This window comes from Penicillium alfredii (assembly GCF_028826965.1).
Source record: "Penicillium alfredii strain IBT 34128 chromosome Unknown utg000011l_segment0_segment0, whole genome shotgun sequence".
In the NCBI taxonomy this organism is placed as follows: domain Eukaryota; kingdom Fungi; phylum Ascomycota; class Eurotiomycetes; order Eurotiales; family Aspergillaceae; genus Penicillium; species Penicillium alfredii.
In genome coordinates, this window is record NW_026622708.1 from 2,478,021 (window position 1) to 2,497,539 (window position 19,519).

Below are 19,519 nucleotides of genomic sequence, written 5' to 3' on the forward strand. Positions count from 1 at the left end.
AACTATATATTTTAGAAACTAATATATTAGATTATATATTAGAAGTATAGCTACTCTAGCCTAATAAAGAAAATATATTATAACTAGTTATATTCTAGTCTAAAAAGATAATTCTAGCGGAACTTAATTATAATATTTACGATAAGGAATTACTAGTTATTATATTAGTATTCTAAGTCTAGAGAGTATATCTAGAAAGAGTAAAATATACTATAATAGTTAGAACGGATTATTATAATCTAATATTTTTTATAATAATAAAGAAACTCACCTAATAATAAGCTAAATAGGCTAAAACTCTCTTGTAGTATAATTTTAGAATTATATACTATAAAGAAACTAAAAATATAGTCACTGACACGTTTAGCTAATAACCGGACTATAAGTTAAGAACTAAAGAAGTAGAATCTATTATCCTAATAATTAACGAATAAAGAGAAATTATATATAACCAATAGATACTCTCTATAATAAGTAAACCTAAAGATAATAATTAACTTAAATAGATTTATAGAGCTACTATCGAAGATAAATCTATATAGAAAATCTTAGTAATAAACTAATATAATACTATAAATAATAAAGGATTTATCCTTATCCACAGATTAATCTATATCCTATAACTATTATAGAATAAGACTATTCTAAAATATTATAATTTATCTATATATAGATATCTAGGAATCGAGAAGACTATAAAATAGATCTTTTATAATTATTACTTCCTGAATATATACCGAAAAGTAAGAAACTATATCAAAAATTATAATATATATTAACGAGATAAGATACTAAGATAACTTCCTTAAAAAGAAATATAAATCCTAGAAATACTAATATAACTATAAGAATAGATAACTATAGACTTTATCACGAAACTACCTAAATTAGAAAGATATAATATAATTATAGTTATAGTTAATCGACTTATAAAGTATATATATATAGTTATAACTATAGAAAATATTAACGCGAATCGTATAGCGAATATACTACTCTATTATATTTTCGTAAACTATAGAATACTAGACAAAATCATGTTAGACCGAGATAAATTATTTATATCTAATATATAGCAATTATTCGCGGACTAAATAAGTATTAAATATAGACTCTTTACTTTATATTATCTATAAATAAATAAATAGACTAAACAAGTTAACTAAATATTAGAATAATATCTAAGATACTATATAAACTACTAATAAGATAACTAGATAGGATTATTACTAATTGTATAATTTATATATAATAACGCGATATATATAACTATAAAAGAAATACTATTCTTTATAAACTATAGATATAATCCTAAATTAATTAGGGAACTATAGAATAAATATAATATAGCAGAATTAATATAATTACTAGCTACCGGAGTTAAATAGCTTTATATATAAATAGCTTAAGATATTAAATTCCTAAACTTATATATAAAGATATACTATAACTAACGCTATCGGGATAGCCTTAACCTAAAAAAGAGAGAGAAGGTCTACCTTCTATAATAAAATATTATAACTAAATAACTAAGTAATAAACTCAACTATAAGAAACTAGGACTATTTATAATTAAAGAAAAGATAAGACTAATTAACTACTATCTAAAACTACTAGAGAGTATAGAAAGGATTTATTTAGTATTTTATATATTATTACTTAAATCTATACTAAAGAACGCCGAACTCGCTATAGATATAGAAATCGAAGAAGAAACTAAAAATAAGTACGAGATTAAAGTAATTATAGAGGATCGTTAATATAATAGTTAATAATAACTTTTTATAAAATAGAAAAGATATCCTACCTCAGAAAATATATAAGAACCTATTATATATTTAAGGGGCTATTACCGGATAATTAAGTAGTACTATCTTATAGTAAAGAAAACGCTCTAATAATAATAACAAAAGAAATACCGATACTAATATCGCTTTAGAAAAACGGAGATACCTAATTAAAAGAGGCTATTATCCTTATTAAACTAACATTATTTAATATAGCTACGAGTCGCTAAACTTCCTATTATTTAGCTAGCTAATCGAAATCGTATAACTTAGTAATAGAGAGAGGATCCTCGGAATTAAAAAGATCTAATATTAATTAGTCGTGATCTAATATCTAAGTACTATAATCCTTAAGAAACTTTTAATACTTTTAAAGGCGAAGAATCTTCGCTAATACCTTATTTATTTATTATAAATATTAAAGAAATTATTTTTAAGCAATTTTAAGGTTAGCTATAATCTTTTATTTATTACGTTATAAATTATCTTACTCTTTATTATTATAAAACTACTTTTTATATTTATAACCACAAAATATATAAACCGAATATTTCTTACTTCGAGCTAATAAACTTATAATATATACCTTTCTGTGAAGAAAATAGAAATCGTAAAGAGAATTAGTAAAGTAACTAGTCCTCTTAATCCTAATAAATAAATATTAATTATTAGTATACTTATCACGTTTCGGAGATATAATAAAAAGATATTATATATAGGGAAGAAAAAAGAAATACTAGAAGAGAAGAAAGAGAGAATAGCCTTTTTATATTTTTAGGGACAAAAAACCTAAGAAGAGGGATAGTATTATAAACCTCGTTATAACTATATATTAGTATAGTATAGATAGAAGAAGCAACGCTAATCAGCCCTACAATAAGAAAGAACTAAACTATAAGGGTTATATAATATAGTATATAGAATAATATATAAAAAGGACTATAGATATACTATATACTATATACCGGGACAGCTACTATAGTATACGACTAACGGGTATATAAGAATACTCGTTCACTATAATATATCTAGTTTTTGTGATCAATCGCACTATTATTATTTAAGTACTAATTTATAGTTCGACTATAAAGCTAAAAACCTCAACGATCTTAGGAGCTTACTTAGTAATCTTTGATCCCTAAGTAACTGATTTAATCGGCGCCCTAACTATTATATCTTATAAATACCCTAGAGACCCGAGTCTATCTAAGGCCCTACGTAGTATTAGTACAGTTACAGACTATACTTAAGGCTCGCAGTACTCTAAGAGAAGTATCACCCTTTAAGGACCCTACTCACCGTAACCAGTTAGTGGTTCGTAATATAATACTAGAAGATAGGAAGTTAGATAGGCTTATCTCTATAGTATTAGACTAAAAGGTAAAAGGATTTATATAGTTATAGTTAATATATATAAGAAGTAGACTCTAGATAAGATATATACTAAATATATATTTATTAGATTTCTAATCTAATATAAAAATATAGGCCTTAGGGATTACCTCTATAGGCTTAATAAGCGTTAAGAATAGAATAAATATCTATACTATATATTTATTTTCTATTAAACCTATATAAAATATATATAGTATAAAAAGTTTCTAGATTATAAAACTACTCTAGTTATTAATATAATCCTAAGTACGTTATTAAAAAAGGAGGTAATTATTTTAATAGATTAAGTTATTAAAAACTAGCCTAAGATTAGATATTAGTTTAAAAATAAAAAGATAGACTAGATCCTTACTAGGCTTACTTTTAAATAATCTAAAATCTTAATTAATTAATAAAATAATATACCTTATTATATAGGGATTAGTAAGAGCAGTTACTATCGTGATAATAAAGTAATTAGGCGTAAATAGGCTTTACTTACGGCTATTATTAGATATAATTATTATTTATATATATAGAATATATACTAACCCTACTTTTTATATAGAACTAAATAATATATAGATAAAGAAATAGAGAAAACCTAAATAGCTTATAATAAGGGCCTTCTAATATCCTAATAAAACTAAAATCGGGTCGAGGAAATTATAAAATAAGATTAATAACGAGGTAAGGTTATATACTCCTCCTAAATCTCTTATACTAATATTAATTCTATATTAATTAGATTATAGATATAGAAAATTAGTAGATTATTATATAAAAAACCTTATTAGCTATAGAACTTAGCTAATATATACGATATCTTTAAGCCTACTATATAGCCTTTACCGATATAGGATTAATCTAATCTAGTATCTATCTTAGATACTAGGATTTTTAACCTAAGCTTAATATATACTAGCTCTATTAGTAGAGTAAGTTTAGTAGTAAATAAATCAATCCTAAGACCTAGTCTAGGTCTACTATAATAGACTAGATCCTATATACCTCGATAACGATCCTAAATACTATAACGCTAATAGAGAGGTATTAATCCTAGAGATTATTAGGCTACTAAAAAAGGCTAAATTACGAGATAAGATTAAAAAATTAGAGTAAATATAGAGGGTAAAAAAGATATAAAAATAACGCGATAAGCTTCTTTAAAATATATATAGTAATTAAATTTAAGTTTTAATATATCCTTAGTATATATTCTAAATATTAGAGGTATATATTAAACTTATAACTAATTTATTTATTCTATTAAAAAAATTAAATATAAAAGAATCAGAATTACCTCTATCTAAGAACTAAATAGGTATTATAAAAAAGTTATTACTATATCTAAAACAATCTCTATATCTAAGTAATACTACTATTATTATTACTATTACTATTACTAATACTATAAATTATTTATATACTAGATATCTACTATATCTATATAGATATAGAGAAAAAGATAGGCTTAATATTAGGAGTAGGAGGAGGAGAAGGGCCGCGCTATATCTAGTAAATATATATTTAATATAATTTAAAGATATCTATACTAGATATTAACTATAGGAACTAGAGATAAGAGGAGTAGAGTAATAATAGAATCGAGTTCCCTATATTATAGTAAAGGCTTAATCAAAGGCCCTATTATATATAGGGTAAATATATATTAATAGTATATTAAACTAAGTCTAAGGATATGTACGTAATTTGCTCTAAGGTATCGTAATACTAGCTAATATCGCTCGAGGGAGGACTATAACTAGGTTCGTTTAAAAAGTTAGTATCACGTTAATCTCTAGTTAGAATCTAATACTTAATAGTATTCTAGCCCGCGGTATATTTAAACTAGATCTTACGGCGATAGTTAGTAGGGATAGCTATATTTAGTATTAATATATATCTATTATAGATTAAAAATAAATATACTTACGCTAGAGTATTTATTATATAGGTATCGATAGTATATAGGCTAGTTATCGAAATAGATACTATATATCTAGTTACTATTAATTATAATATAATAACTATAGAAGGTTAATATATATTCTAAGTATACTAAAGGTATATAATATATATATAAGGGTATTTATAATCTTATAATTATTAACATACACACAATTTACGTATAAGGCTTAGTTAGATATATTAATAGTTTAATATATACTAAATACGCGTTAAAATAATAGAGATAATAGAAATAAGGATAAAGGAGGGATAGGAAAAGAATAAAAAAAGAAAAAAAGAAAAAAAAGAGAAGTTTATTATAGTAATAGATAATAGTTATTTAAATATTTCTTTTCTTTATTTATATATTTTTAGTAACTACTATAATAACTACCTATCCACGCGTTAATTCTAGATAAAAATAAAAGTAAATATATATTTATAATATATTTAATATATAAAGATAATATTTTAAATATATTCAAACTAAAATTGTGGCGAAAATAAAGCCCAAAAATTTATTAGTATAGGATATTTAGGTATATATAGAAGATAAAATTGAACCCCCTAAAAAAGGGCTAGTATAGTCACCTGATTTTTATATATAAAAATATATTAATTTTATAATAGCTAAACGAGGTACGCTAAAATAAGCGAACCTCGGTTAGCTAAAATATTAAGTAAGGTACATTAATAGAATATAGTAGTTCCGGTCTTAGCGAACCTCGCTCAGGTTTTAGCGTACCTCGCTCAGCTAGAACCCGGAGGTGCCCCTATCAATACCCGCGAGCTGCGCACCCCATTAAAATCGCGTGCCCTACGCGTACCTACGCTTTTCAACCACTCACTATGCCACTAATTCGCTCTCAAAAATCCGGGAAAACCGCACAGCAAGAGGGTAGGATCTTGCTAGCCATCGAGGCTATTCGGAAGCAAGAAATTCCCTCTATTCGCTAAGCAGCGCGCCAATTCGATATGCCCAAGTCTATACTCCGTACGCGTCTTCGCGGGACCACCTTTCGACTTAATACATACGCTAATAGCTATAAATAAATATAGACAGAGGAGGAATCGCTTCTATAATAGATACTCTCTATAGATAGACGTGGTATAGCCCCTAGGCTAGTAGCTATACAAGAAATAGCTAATATTCTACTTAGACCTAGATAGACCCGCGGATAACCCATATAGGTCGACCTGTGGGTTAGCCTATAGGTAGGTTGTGGGTTAGACCTCTTAACCTATGGGCGGGTTAATAGATTAATCTATTTAATCTATTTAGGTGGATACTTTATTAACTATATAACTTTTATAAATTATATTATTCTTAGCTATATTTTTAGATATTATATTTATTTTAGTTAAATAATTTTTTATAGTAATTAAGAGAATAATTCTTAAAAAATAATTCTAGAGAATATTATGTTAAATATTAATTAATTTTAATTTTAAAGCTTATAATTATTAAATATTTATAGATATTTATAAACCTTACTAGAAATCTATAAAAGGCTATAATTATCTTTATAATTATTTTTTAATTTCTTTTTACTATAATTAGTAAAATATATTAACTATAATTATTAGATCTATAATATCCTTCTTTTTATTATTATTAATTAATATAATCTTTTTATAAGTCTTTTAGATCTCTTTTTCTTTTTATATAATTTCTAACTTATTTTACTCCTAAAGCTCTTAAATAAATATAAGCTACTTTTTTTAATTTTAATTTAATAATATATATAAATATTATTAGATCTTATATAATAAATATATTTAGTGTCTTTTATTAATAATAATAAATATTATATATAGAATTAAATAATTATTTAATACTAATATTAATAACTAGGATTAAGAGAAGATTATAGATAAGGCTTATAAATATAGGAAATTTATACTAATAATCCTTCTAGAACTAATAAAATAGGATTAGGATAGTATCTAGATAAAAGATAGATTATAATAATTAGTATAATATTTAGATAGATTAGAATTAATACCCTTATTAAAACTAAGGTTCTAAGATAGGCCTTAAAATCCTAGTTCTAATAAAGATAGAAAGATAAAAACTTAATAGATTAGAATTAGGGTTTTAAGGGATTATTTAGAACCCTAGTTTTAATAAAAGTATATATAGAAACTTATCTTTTTTAATATACTATATTACTTTAGATTAGAAGCTTAAAATAGAAGAATTAGCTATTAAAAATATATTAAGTTTATTAATTTAATAAGATTATTTTATTTTAGATAGTAATTAAGAGCTTAGAATATTACTAGTTTAGTAGCTTAGAAGCTAATCTTTAAGATTTTATTAGTATTAGATATTATAATCTATCTAAAGATAGTTTTAGTCTTTAGTTTAAAAAAATTTAATCTTATATTAAAAGACTAAGATAGTATTAATTATATAAATATTATTAAGCTTTTTATTATCTATTATAGAGTAATATTTATAGAGTTTATTTTTAGCTAATTTAAGGGTTTAATATATCTATTACTTCTATCTAACCTTCTTTTTATTAAACTATTTAATTAATCTCTTAAAATAATTAAATAGCTTATTATAGATAATAAAGATAGTATAAATAGTAATATCCTTTATTTTTAAGAGGACTCCTAATATTAAGGGCTTATATTAATAAAGATTATAAGGTTTCTAATCTAAAATATAAAATAAATTAATATTTTAACTAATATATAAATAGTATAAATATATATCTTTATAAGAGTTATTATAATATCTTATTTTTATATTTTTCGATAGATATATTAAGTATATTCCTTAGATTAAATAGTCTTAGTTATTTTATTCTAAGGATTTATTTTTATCTAGCTAAATAGTTACTTTAAACTTAATTAAATTATATATATAATATATAGAACCTAAATAATTATTATTTTAGAGTTAATATCTAATAATTAAATAGAATCTTAGATACTTAAAATAAAGATAAAGTTATTTAATATATTATTAATTATTATTATAAGTATTTAGTCTTTAATCTAATATTTCTAGAGGATATCGAGGAGGGTTATACTAAGATTCTATCTAAAATATATACTAGAAATAGGTTTAAAGCTAAATAAAACCTTTTAATAATTCTAGTCTATATTAATAAAATAGCTAAAAATAGCTATAAATATTTATTAAAATAATAATATCTAATAATTAAGACTAATAAAGAGTTTAGCCTTAGATAGAAGTTTCTAAAATAAATCTTTTTATTAATCTTAGGTTATTCCTTAGATTTAATATTATATAGTTTAATAGGAAAGGAAACTAAGAATAAATAATAATAATTAGGTTATTTAAAAGAGAGCTTAGAATTTAGGATATTTAATAGTTTAAAAAAGAAGCTATAAAATAGTTATTATAATAATTAACTATTACTTCTATAGTTTTTAGATAATTAGCTAGACTATTTAAGAAGAGTTCTTAATCTAAGAAAGATTAATCTATAAATTAAATAATAGCTATATAATATACTATATATTCTATAAGATATTAGATTATTAAATATTTAGTAGTATTTTAGCCTTTTTAGTATATACTCTAATTCTAGTAATATTAGAGATCTATTATTCTATTTTTAGTATAGACTAAATAGTCTATAATCTTATTATATTATTTATATAGGAGCTTTAGCTCTCCTATTACTAAATATATAACTTAATTAAAATATAACTATATATTAGTCTATCGTGGACTTTTCTAGTTTATCTTCTTTATAATATTATAAGAACCACTAATTTAGGTATTAAGCTACTAGTTTAAAAACTCTATTTTATTTACACTATCAAAAATCATCTAAGTCTTTTTCCGATTATCGGATCGTTTTAGTATTAGTAATATAATAGGAGAGAGGCTTTACTTAGTTTACTAGCTTTTTAGTAGTTCTAAGAGGGTATCAAGAAGTTGATTAGAATAGAAAATAGATAACTTAAACCCCTTACTCTTAATAAGAGAGAGAGGGTATAAAGTAGATAACTAAAATATAGAAGAGATATAGTAATAATATATTAAAATAAAGGACTCAAGATATAGAAAAATAATCTAAGGTAAATCATCGTAGATTTAGGGGAATATATAAGTCTAATACTTATTTCTTATTAATAGGTAGGATTTGGTACTATCCTAGTGCTAAATTTTATAACTAATCAGAAGATACTCTACTAATATATATAAAGCTTATTAGATAGTAAGAAATAGATTAACGGGTTAACCTATAGATTAATCCGTTAACCTAAATAATTAGGTAAAAATAATACCCTAAGACTTTTATTTTTATCCCCTAAAAATTTTAACTTAACTAGCTAACCTTTTTACGTAGATATATTAGAACCGGGGCTATAAGTAAACGCGTAGATAGATTAAAACCAAGGTTTTAAGTAATTATATAGATAGATTAAAACCCTGATTCTAATAGAGGTAGAAAGACTACTATAAAAAGGTATATATTTTATTATATCTAGTAAAAGGGGGACTATATAACCCTTTTATAGTAAGAGACTTAAGATATAGAAAAATAATCTAAGGTAAATCATTGTAGATTTAGGGGAATATATAGGTCTAATACTTATTTCTTATTAGTAGATAGAATTCAGTACTATCCTAGTACTAAATTTTATAACTAATTAGAATAGGCTCTACTAATATATACAAAGTTTATTAGATAGTAAGAAATAGGTTAATAGATTAATCTATAGGCTAACCCGTTAACCTAAATAATTAGGTAAGAGTAATACCCTAAGATTTTTCTTTTTATCCCTAAAAAATTTTAATTTAACTAGCTAATATTATTATTTTATATAAATTTAGAAAAAATATTTAAAATAATTCTTTTATATAAATAAGACTATAATATACTTATATATTAATAAAGAAATATTAGATATTAGATTTATATCTATTTTATTATTTCTAATATATATAGTTTATTTATATAAAAAGTAGAAGTACTACTATAGACTTTAAATATATATTTTTAGGTTTAATATAAGAAATGGTTAACTAATATCTTTTTTCGCCTATATCTACCTATTATAAAATATAATTCTTACCTTAAAGTATTAAATTAATAAATTAATATATTATATATTCTAAATATATTATTACTATATAATATTCTTTTTATAAAGAGTTAGAATTATAAGTTATATTAGAACAAAAACAGTATTTAACAATAGTGTATTATTAAAAAAGGTAAATAAATTATCTATCCTAATTAAGAAATTTATACTAAAATAGGTTAAAAATAGGTTAACCCGTTAACCCACGGGTCAACCTATAGGCGGGTCAGGATTTTATTGACCCGACCTATGGGTCGTGGGTTTAGGTCATGGGTTAAGATCTTTGACCCATGGGATGGGTCTGTCCATGTCTAGTCCTATCTCGATTACTACCACCCCGCCTCCCTCTAAAACTAGGTAATATCCTTTTCCTACGCGTCTATCGGTCGAGGTTTATATAGATAATAATCTATAGTAGGCTTCTCAAGCTCCTGGCCTTAAATAGGCTAACTCGGAGCTAATTAACTAACGCCCTCTAATATCTAATTCGGACAATCCTATCTAGCCTTAAAAGTCTATAATAGTGAAAATATCGACCCTATAATCCTCTACGATAATTATACTAATATAGAGTAGATCCGGTAATTAGAAAGTATCGCTAGAGTTAAATCAGGCTAAGATCTTGTTTTTATATAAGTTTACTTATTAGGATCTCGTCCCTTAGAGGTTAATTCGCCCTCTTATCTAAGCTAATATATATAATATAAGGTAATAGGTTTAAATAAATAGAATATCTAGGTCTCAAAATGCTTAAATCCTAGAAAGAAATATACTAGAAAGGTTTCTAGTCGGCTCTCTAACCAGGAACCTATTGTTACGGACCCTGCAGACACCAGTTATCTAAGGACCCCGTAACTTGACTATGGGCCACCGAGAGCCTATAAACCGATCAGTAAGCGCGAGCCTAAGTGACGGCGGGAACTAACGGTAGAATATATGTTTTAGAGGAAATCTATTATATATATATCTATATATATTAGATATCCTTTAGTACTATTTTATTATATAATATAATATATCGGAGGATATAAAAAGATATAGTAGTTAATATATTAGGATATATTAATAGGTAGAAAGGACTAAATATATAAAAAGTACTTTTTATATATATATCTAGCTCTTTGTGATTAATTATATATTATTACTTAGATACTACTTTTAGTTTTATTTATAGTTTACCTTCGTGATAACTATCCTACGAGTAAGGGAGCTATTTTAGTACTAACCTGTTCAGTGTACCCTTTACTAATATACCTTCGTAAGTATCTAACAGGATCCCTCTATATAAGGCCTCACAAGGTATTAGTACGATTAAAGATAGACTTAAGGCTAGCAGCTACTAAGAGAAGTATCACCTTTAAGAACCAGTTCACAGTGACCAGCGAGGCACGCGTAACACCTATCGCCGTAAATACCTATTTTTTACTACTATTCGTTCTTAATTTATGGCTATATTAGTTAAAGATCTACTATAATTTCTCTCTTAGCTATTCGAGAGGGCTTTATCACACTATATTCCGGTTTCCCTAAATATAAATACTGCGTCTATCTTCGGCTACTATCCTAATTTTAAGATAGCAATATACGACTACGATTATTCAAACTTGGGCGTTGAGATTATAGGTACGTAAAATATTCTCTCCACGAGAAAGGGCTTACTATAGTCCGTGAAGGAAGGTCACCTCTTAGTAAAGCTTAGAGACAAACAGAAGCTCACTCAGTCAGAAGTAATAGAGCTTTTTACATAAGAAGTTCCCGGGCGGAGTAAGGTTTTGTACAAATATACTAGAGCACGAAACTCAAGAATAGACGGTCATCTTTATCTTTTCCTTCCGAGTGATACTTAAAGTTATATTCAGTTGCTTTCTGAGATAAGGGAACTTAAAGGCAAACTCGATCTCGTCCATGATCTCCCTCCTTCCATTGTTCTTTCTTATCGCGCTCCCAGTGAAGAACGCATTCGGCCTGAGACTATAGCTCTTCTTCCATAGAACTATCGAGTCCTCCGTAATTGTATAGGACTGCACCTTTATCGTGCTAAATACTTGACCGTGTGAGGATCTTCCGTCGTATCAACGTAGGGCATGACTGAGTCGACCTCTACGTTCTTCGAAAATATATTAAATTTGGGGAGGACCAAGAATAGCTTCAGGGTCAATACCTATTATTAGATTTTATCGTTTATTTTAATATTATACGACCTATTCTCTTAGGTTGTTAGCGCTTTATTCTATGCATACCATTAATATAGTTCCTCTCGCTTGTTTCCTACCTCGCCTTCAATAACCTACCTACGAATTATAGTTTATGAAACAGCATAAAAACTTTCTTGATCCTTAGAATTCCTTGAAAATAATTAGAAGGTTCCACTCGTGGGTGACCTTGAAAATTGCCTATTACAATTATGAAGACTACTAGTCTGTGAGAGTTTAAGTGAAACCGACCAAAATAATATTCCAAGAACAATACAATGGATTTCCTCCAAAATGGGTGTTGGCTGTTAAGAGCTTCAAGCCTGTTATGATTCTGAGAAGATTGAATGAATGGCCGTCATCTCAAATATACCAATCCTTCCCTCTCGCTGTTTCTCCTCCCCCCCGCCCTTCTTCGTTCTACTCCGTTGTGCCGATTCGGTCCTATCACTCCTTTCGTTCTTGTACTCGTCACTCCGCGATATTTCTTTCGATAAACCAAATCGACAATCCTGAGTCCAACTCTGCTGAAAGGCAGTAAGTATTAAAATATCCGTTTATAGCTATGTATATCTACTTACCATGATATGAAGACGTATCAACTACTAGAGTTAGAGCCAAAGCTTGATCCGTAGCCAGAGCTGGAGCCTGATCCATAGCCGGAGTCATGTCCAAGGCATTGTCTGCATCGTGTCAAAGAGACGCGTTCGCGGGTGTTCGCTGGGGTGGAGGGTGGAGGGGTGCAACTGTCGACATCGCTGCGTGGTGGCGGTCCCCATAACACAGCCTCGAGCTGGGCACAGAACCAGGTCCCATTGGCACATAGTAAAGAATGGCTTCGTCGTCTGGTAATTTCTGGATTTGGAGAATGGCTAGCTGGCTGTTACAATGGTGATCGTGCTTGAGTTTTCGATATAAGCGAAGAACACAACATTTAAATAGACTGAAAGAGAAGCGCTGCTATTCTATTCCTGTAAAGCCCTGTCTCCTATCACTCATTTTTTTGATAAGGCGCCTAGGTATTTCCAGAGCTAGATATTGTTGAGTTGGTGGCTGGCGGCTAAATCTATACCGTGGTGCTGATCTACATCGTAGATCAGAGCGCGCGTCTGATTAAAACTTATTATTTAATGTGGCATCTTCTATTCTTACCAAAACTTTTAAGAAGCCCTAGTTTGTTTTACTAGACGCCTTCATCGTTGCCTTGTGGCTATAATTATAGAATTCAGAACCTCATCCAATCAGTAAATCTAAAAAGATTCAAACATGAAACACCGATCTTAATTGGAAACAATTCCTATTACAGCATGACGGTGACAATTCTAGAGTTAGAAATATAATCCAATAAACCTTGAATCTCTGCCTTCAGTAGTTGGCTGGCAAGATGCACGATCGAGCATTGACTGCAGCAGGCGTTACTGCTTGAAATAGCGCTCCCTCGGTTTATTTTACTTGGTGATAGCTAACTTCTCTCTTTCTCGTTGAGAGCTTCATTATCTACAATCTCTGGTGGTCTTCCAAGGTTCTTTCAATCCTCAATGTCTGGTTCTACTGGGTGCATAACCAAGTGGCTATGTTTTTGAGAGCGGCTGTTGAGTGCTTACATAGTTCCCTATCGCCGACGAATTTCACAACTTTGGTTGACCCCGCGGCGCGAATTTATCGCTTCAGGATGTTTCAAAAGGTTCGATTCTCTCATGCACTTACTACTTTCCCCCTGTCGTCACAAAAGGGCTACTGAAAGATTGACGCACTTGCAGCTTGATTACATGGAACAGCGATGTCTCTATAGTCGATTGTCTTCTCTATTATCAAGTCCCGATAGCCCGCGGGCTTTTATGAAAGCAACCAAAAAGAAAACCCTCATATAGAAAATTACCGGGCATTCCTTGACCATAGATAGGATATTAACACGCTCATTTATTCAAATACCCCTCTTGCAATCACATGAGCCATTTTACCTGTAATTGTTTCGGGCCATCTTCCTAGTCTCAGGTCTTCTTTTTATGGCGCCAATTTGACTATGTATTTTCTGGCCCACCAAGTCAGCCCCAACCAGCGATGTAATCCAAATACGTATCTCAGTCCTCTTCCAGTTGAAGTTGAACAGGCCGGCTTCGAGATTTTTCGACTACTGCTAAAAAAAAAAGTGCCGGTTTGTATCCCCGGATACTCCTGGGCACCACTTTTCTACTGTTCCAATAGGACTAGCTGGTCATGGGGATTACGAGCTTTTGAAATGGCTAGAGAGAAAGGCGCCTTACTCTACGAAAGGTTCAATAAATCAAAAACAAAAAACATACAACAGCCAGGATTCGCTGGTGGTCACCCACCCAACTACTAACTGGCCGGCGTGTGGCTTGTCCGAGGCCAATAGCCGGGTGCCGGTCGCCCGGGTGAGTTTAGGGTGAGAGCCGCCTTAGCGTCGCGCGACCGGGGGTGAGCAGGGGTGAGTGTGCAATAGACAGGGTGAGAAGTTGGGTGATTTATCACCCAAGTCGCGCGACTGCCGCATTGACCCTCTCAGCTGAACTATTTGATACAATCATTGGATCATACCACTCCACCTGAAAACACTCCGTTGTCTTGGCATCTGCACATAGCCACCGCCTCGCTAATATATATATACAGGGTCCTTAAGGGTATGGTGACTTTGGACGCCGCTGAGGAGCAGGAATAATAAGTGGGATGTCCCTTATAAACCTGAAGGATCTTTAGACGCGTTCTCGCTCACGGATAGAGTGGTCTAAGATATTAACTAGCGATCAGGTGGTTGTCCCCGCTCCTCTGTTATTTAGGCTCTTTTGTGATTTCGTGAAAAGGAAAGGGGGCTTATTGCTTCCTTCTGATTAAACAAGCCTTATCTAGATCAACAGCACAAAATTATAAATAAAATACTCAGGCCTACCATTTTCTGTTACGCATATACGACCTCCAGCCTTCTCAGCACTGCTCTACAAACCCCAACCAAAGTGTACACGATCTGAGGGATCATCTCGTACACCTTCATTTAACGACATTCTCTAGATACGGTAATAGTTGGTTCCTTAATTGGTTATTCGCAGACCCACTTAATTTTGTGATAATATACTATAGAACGGGAAGGAATCTAGATCATCCATCCATAGGCAAGTAGCATAGTAGCACGGTATTACGTGTAGCTTTGTCACCAATCGGATTCGTCGCCACAGATATTAGTGGGTCGGATTTAAATATCATCCGTTTCTTTGTTTGCTTTTATTGATCTTCCTTGGTGGCGCTTTTTCGTTGTTCCTCCAATATAGCAAACAAGAAACCCCCTGGCGCAAAAAAAATACCACGCACCATCACAAGGGTACTTATAAACCTGACTAGTGCAGTATAGAGATACAAATAGACCCCTTAGTTTTTTGACATTTAAAAGTAACGAATATCCCATCACCGAATATCAGCAGACATGCCGCTACACACTTTACTCCCAGCCATTGGAAGCACATATACTCAATCCGCTGAAGCCACCTCTTGTACCCCCCGAAAAAGAGCCTCCCTTGCCTGTACAGAGTGTCGGAAAAAGCGAGTCAAGGTTCGTAAGGAGTACCAACCTGATCATAAATCTGAGGCTAAATCCGCAAAGTGCTCTGGTGTAATACTATGCGCACGCTGCGCTGCGAACGGACACGAGTGTGTTTTTGACCCGAGTAGTGACCGCAGACGCAAAGCTTATCTTACCAAAATATCTACCTTGCACCAAGCACTGATCTACACCATCGCTACGCTTCGATATAGCACACCAGACGACTTGTATTCCTTTGTTTGGAGATTTCGCAGCTTCCAAACAGATCAAGACGCCATGGCATTCCTCATGGAAGAAAACATACTTTCTTGAGATATCAGATCTATGAACGCATTAAAGCGGTAATGAATGGGATGATATAGATGGTTCACTTGCAAACTTTACGGAACGACATAATTAATGAGGGGTATTGCAAAAGAATGGGATGCCAGTTTCGCAATATCTTGTCTCTCCTGGAGCGCCAAATGGCTCTCTGTTATTTTTGCTACATATACCGAAGTTGAACTATTAAATCATCTGATCGCAGTTAAGACTAACGTTAATGTGCAACGTAGGTAATCTAGAAAGTTGGCCATTACGGCTAGAAGCTCCCATTCTTTAGTCCGCGAATACCGACTAGTTTCCCTAGTATAGGTATATGGTATGTAGGTAGTACATAGAAATTCTGGATATTCGGCCCACTGCTAGTCAGGAAGCTTATATCGCATACCGACTAGATAATTCAAAAATTTGAGTCGCAGCTCTCTATTAGTTTTGTTAATTCCTCTAGCATAACCAACTACCTCTTTATTGGATGCGAGCTAAAGTCCTTTCCAGAAAAATACAAGATAAATTATAAATACTAGACACAACAGAACACCTTTATAAGATAGTCTTTATCACTAAAGAATTCCTCTCTCCACTCGAAATTAAATCTGCGATGTTCGGCCTCGGGTTCTATCGACTCTCTTGCGAACCCTCGCGTTATAGCGTGAAACCTCGCCCGTATCGTTCCTGATATTCAGTAGCCTCGCCACCCACCGCATTATATGTACTTGGTGTAGGCTCATCTTTTGAGATAGGCTTTTCACTCCTTATGTGACTAGTGTGTATAGCCGCAAGGTCTCGCGATAACTGCTGGACTGACTCGTTGCTTAAGTAGCCACCCACCTGAGTGTTCCTCCAACCCAAACCGCGATTCTTTCCATGAAGAACCTTCCCATTCGCGGAAACCATAAACTGCAAAGAGTCACCGGTGCCATGATTTTCGATAATACTGGTGTTCTCCTTCAAGTCGCTATCTGCCCGTGAGCAAATATCCAAGCACTGCCGAGCAGCCTCCTATTCATCGCGTAGCCTCGATAAATCTTGAGCATCTTCGTCGGAAGAGGCTGCAGTCATAGATTTCGCGATAAGCCGATCGATGACATCTCGTATATGCTTTTCCAACTTAGCAGCCGTCGTAGCTAAGCTATTTTTGCATTCCTGCAGGCCTTCGTTAGTGAGTGTTTCGGGCGACGACTTAGCTCTGACTGATTCTCTAGAAGAATCTGCCTCCCCGGCTATTTGTTGGATCTAATCGATATGGCTCGATAACTGGGCACAAATTTGAAGGCATTTCTCTGTACTCAGGCGCTCCTCTCTCAGCGAATGTAGCTCGGCCGTATTTGATCCGGACTGATCCATATCCTTTTCTACTAGTTGTTCCAACTTTCTATCAATGCTTTCGAGCCGAATTCCCAGATCCTCCTTCGTATCTTGTATAAGACCTTCGTAGTCCCCGATACTTTCAGCAGCTTCTGTAGATTGGCGCCTTATAGGCAATTAGTAATTAATAAAATAGAAGAGCGGCGAAAAGGGATATTGCAGCTTACAGAGTAGTATAGGTCAAAGCAATGTTGATTGTAGCCTTATATCCTGCCAGTAAGTCGCGGAAATCGTCAATATTGTCACCCATATACGTCAACCGGGCCCAGTTATGGAAGTTTGAGCGGTTGCTGTTCGATCGCGACACGCATTGGAGTAACTCTTGCTGGAACTCATTGCAAGCATTGCCGCATCGCAATAATGGCCGATCCAAGATTGAGAGGTTGGCATCAGAGGTCGACTTAACTAGCTCGACGAGGGGAGCTAGCACGGCACGTAAAGCTTCCAGCTCACTAAGGAGGTCGCGTACACGCCTTGGGTGTGAACGGAAACTGTTTACAGTTTCGTAGAGTGAGACGCTGCATTGAAACGCAAATGTCGCCAAAGTGAGGATTCCAGAAGCTAGTCCGACTAGTTCAGCCATGGTTGTGTTCGCGTGATGATAGGGGAAAATATATTTAATATGTTCCCTCAGATATTAGAGAGGACCTTATATATTTCAAGGAGCATCAATAGGCGTCAAGTTGTAAACGCTAGGTTCATTTCGCAAGTGATGCTGTGACGAATGCAGGTTCCGAGGCGGTCAGGTGGGGCAGCGGCTGCTCAAACAGTGGTGTGGCAGGAGAGTAGTATCTCGTGGAAGACGTGCCTCTATTTTTGGTTCAGTGTTCCGTACATATCCCTAGAGCGATGACAACCCATCACACAGCGAGCCGCCGCCTATCGAGACATTGCTCAGCCGACGAGAAGTCTATACTATCAGCCTGCCGCAGGGCCCAGAAAAAAAGCCGAATAAGGTAGGTTATTACTAATGGGGAAAAATTAACTAACGTAATCTACAAGCGACTGGATCATACAAGCGAATCACCCCAAAACACATAGTAAATATGATTATCTCAACAACAAAATATTGGTTCTTTTTGATATTAAGAGTAGAGATATATCAGGATATTGATAGTGTTATTTATAAGTCTCAGATAATTTAAATTATTTTCTATCGAGATTACAAAAGATACACTGTATGCAGGACAAGGATGCAAGATTAAACATTCCGAGAGGTCTTGCATAGCGCAATAGACAGGGTGATAAACGGGATGATTATCACTCGAAGATGCACGACCGCCGCACTGACCCTCTTAGCTGAACTTCAACATAAAATCATTGGATCGTATCTTCCACCCAGAACACTCGGGCGCCTTGGCATCTGCACATAGCCACCACCAACTGGCAAGGTCCAATAAGATATTCTTTGAGGGTGTGATGATTAGCGGGGCAGACGAACGATATTCACAAGACAGCAGTTCCTAATGGCAGGTGGCCCAAAAGGAGCAAATTGGAATATAACACGACGGCCCGTGCCTTACTAACTTATAGAGTCCTTGGAGCACAGATCTATTGCTTAGTGTGCTATCGCACGAGCACCTCTGAATAGCCGCCGAACAGCGAGGGAAAGATCCACCTACTATTTTAAGTGTTGGCCTCTCGATTATGGCCGGTACTCCACAGCATCCTCTCGATCGCTATGCAGCTAGTGAATCCGTCCGAGCAATAATAGCAATTTATCGTAGATGCTAAGTGGCGGTTAGACTATGCAAATGATTCGATAGTGGCTGCGTATCCCTGCTTTAGTGCATCCGCAGTTGAACCAATAACAAGACGGACAGATGGACGAGATGATGTGGCTTCTAGCTGAGAATTCGAACAGAGTCCTTTTCTCCTTTCTCTCACTTCACAAGAAA

At 32.1% G+C, this 19,519-nt stretch overlaps 2 protein-coding genes across 2 annotated transcripts; both read right to left on the reverse strand.

The window, feature by feature from the left end:
* Positions 1 to 16,898: 16,898 nt before the first annotated feature.
* NUU61_009351 (uncharacterized protein) lies at positions 16,899 to 17,290 on the reverse strand (the record flags this gene model as incomplete). The annotated part of the gene is made up of 2 exons (XM_056659876.1): positions 16,899 to 17,215; positions 17,242 to 17,290. The coding sequence occupies 2 exons, from the start codon at positions 17,288 to 17,290 to the stop codon at positions 16,899 to 16,901; spliced, it is 366 nt and encodes a 121-aa protein (XP_056508169.1).
* A 199-nt stretch (positions 17,291 to 17,489) lies between these two features.
* NUU61_009352 (uncharacterized protein) lies at positions 17,490 to 18,204 on the reverse strand (the record flags this gene model as incomplete). Its single annotated transcript, XM_056659877.1, has 2 exons — positions 17,490 to 17,727; positions 17,789 to 18,204. The coding sequence occupies 2 exons, from the start codon at positions 18,202 to 18,204 to the stop codon at positions 17,490 to 17,492; spliced, it is 654 nt and encodes a 217-aa protein (XP_056508170.1).
* Positions 18,205 to 19,519: the final 1,315 nt, after the last annotated feature.